The sequence below is a fragment of the Salvelinus sp. IW2-2015 genome, linkage group LG2 (assembly GCF_002910315.2).
Source record: "Salvelinus sp. IW2-2015 linkage group LG2, ASM291031v2, whole genome shotgun sequence".
Taxonomy (NCBI): domain Eukaryota; kingdom Metazoa; phylum Chordata; class Actinopteri; order Salmoniformes; family Salmonidae; genus Salvelinus; species Salvelinus sp. IW2-2015.
The window spans coordinates 13,553,897-13,556,459 of NC_036839.1; the positions used below are offsets into that span (position 1 = coordinate 13,553,897).

Genomic DNA, 2,563 nt, shown 5'->3' on the forward strand with positions numbered 1-2,563 from the left:
TGTCGCCGTCTTTAGATTTTAGTCTTATTATTCTACTATAAAGGAGGGGCTCATAGGAGCTGTTTTAGTGAGTGGTCGTCAGAATTCTCAGTCTGGATTTGCGCACGAGGGAGAGAGAGAGTTCTCGTTCCAATGCTCTTTTCTTCAGACAATGAAATTCTCGGGTGGATCCTTATTGATGATTAATGTAAAACACATACTAAATATGGATTGCAAACATCATTTGACCTGTTTCTACGACTGTAACAGAACTTTTTGAGTTTCGTCTGGAGGGATTTCTCGTGGCATGAAAATGATCTAGTGGAAGCCCTAGGCAGTGTTTGTTCAGTCATATCTAGAAAGGGTACCATTTGACACTGTTTTGAAAATCGACTTCTCATTTCCTGTTTTGACCTCTTCTCAGGTTTTTGTCTGCCAAATGAGTTCTGTTATACTTACAGAAAWAATTCAAACAGTTTTAGAAACTTCAGAGTGTTTTCTATATAATAATAATAATAATATGCATGTATTACCTTCTGGGACAGAGTAGGAGGAAATTTCGTTTGGGCACGCAATTTGTTCAAAGTGGAAACACTGCCCCCTATCCCGATGAAGATATCTTGAAAACTTGATTGCTGACAAGCTAAATATGTTGGGACTATATCAACAATGGATAATGAAACACATGTCGTTTAATGTGTGAGCACAGTAAGGGTTATGATTGTATTTCTACTTACCAATGTTATTGTCATAAGAGGGAGTTCTCTCCATGCTGTCTCTTGCCTGGATGTCTCTGGTGTTACTGGAGTCGAGCCTCAGTGCAGGGTCTTCCACTGAGGGACACTCCTGGATGGCCGGCCCCAGGAACCTCTGCTCCTCCTTCCCTGAGTGTTTCAGGTCAACTGAAGCTCTCTTTAGTCCTGAGTAGGACTCCCTCTCCGAGTTGTTTTCCGTTTCCTTGTRGCTTCCTTCTGTGGAATTGTAATCAACACGAGTCAGTGGAACACAGCCGTGCTCTAGTGCCACAGAAAGAATGCACTGAACTCTTCTGGGACTTAGAAAGGTGCTCCGTGAAAAATGACAATAAAACAAATGCATGCACAAAAGGAAGCGCTCGTGCGGAGAATGAATATGGAACCCACCTTTAGTTGGATGTGGTGTGAAGGAGATTCTTCTTGTGCTCTTTGTGCTCTTAACATCTTCTGGATCGGAATCACTAGCGTGAGAATACGCAGCCTGTGTAGATGGAAACYTCAACACGTACAATCACTGAAACGTCATTCTAAATGGCACCCTATTCCCTTTACAGTGCACTTCTTTTGACCAGGGCCCAGAACTCTGGTGAAAGTAGTGCTCTAAATAGGGAATAGGGTGCCATTTGAGATGCACACTAGGCCCGTCTTGCAAATGTAATATATTATATTATGCACAACTTTTGGGGCAAGGGGCAAGGGCTATGGTCAAGGTAGTGCTCTAAATAAGAAATAGGCCCATCTCGCAAATGTAATGTAATATTATATAATGAATATAGTTAAAGGCCCAGTGCTGTCAGAAACTTGATTGTCCTGTGTTTTATATATACTCACTGGCTATTTTATTAGGTACACCCATTTAGTACAAGGTTGGACCCCCCTTTGCCACCAGAACAGCCTGAATTCTTCGAGGAAGTCTACAAGGTGAAGGAAACATTCCACACGGATGTTGGTGCATGCTGACGCGATGGCATCATGCAGTTGCTGCAGATTGGATGGAGGTACATCATGCTGCGAACAGCCTGTTCCATCTCATCCCAAAGATGCTCTATTGGGTTGAGGTCTGTGCAGGCCACTCAAGCAAACAGAACTCGCTATCATGTTCCAAGCGATGTTTTCCACTCCTCAATTGTCCAGTGTTTGTTTAATCGCGTGCCCACTGGAGGCGTTTCTTCTTGTTATTAGCTGATAGTAGTGGAACCCGGTGTGGTCGTCTGGTGCAATAGCCCATCTGTGACAAGGATCAACGAGTTGTGCGTTCTGAGATGCTGTTCTGCACACCACCGTTGTACTGCGCCGTTATTTGTCTGTTTGTGACCCACCTGTTCGCTTGCACGATTCTTGTCATTCTCCTTTGACGTCCCTCATCAACAAGCTGTTTTTCGCCCCCACAGGACTGCCACTAACTGGATGTTTTTTTGTTTATCGCACCACTATCTGTAAACCCTAGACACTGCCGTGTGTGAGAAACCCAGGTTAGCCCGCCTGGCCCCGGCGATCATACCACGCTCAAAGTCGCTTAGGTCATTCGTTTTGTCCATTCTAATTTTCAATTGAACAGTAACTGAATGCCTCGAGGCCTGTCTGCCTGCTTTATATKGCAAGCCAAGGCCACCTGATTGACTGTCTGTAGGAGCGATCCATTTATGTGAACGGGGTGGTGTACCTAATAAACTGGTCAGTGAGTGTATATTTCCACACTATGAGGTTTGAATAATACTGTGAAATTGTGAAAATGATGATAATGCCAAGTGCTGTTGAAAAGACTGTCTGAAATCTCAACCTGTTTTGGTGGGATGGAGTTTTAACATGCCTGCCTAGAGACGTCACCA

At 43.9% G+C, this 2,563-nt stretch overlaps 1 protein-coding gene across 1 annotated transcript in view; it reads right to left on the reverse strand.

The window, feature by feature from the left end:
* The window catches only part of LOC111972743 (voltage-gated inwardly rectifying potassium channel KCNH7), a 127,212-nt gene that overhangs the window by 35,825 nt on the left and 88,824 nt on the right, over positions 1 to 2,563 (reverse strand). The window contains exons 12-13 of the mRNA XM_070449339.1: positions 1,122 to 1,215; positions 763 to 950 (exon numbers count right to left, since the gene is read on the reverse strand). Of these exons, the coding sequence (XP_070305440.1) occupies positions 763 to 950; positions 1,122 to 1,215 (282 nt within the window). The remainder of the gene's footprint in view (positions 1 to 762; positions 951 to 1,121; positions 1,216 to 2,563) is intronic.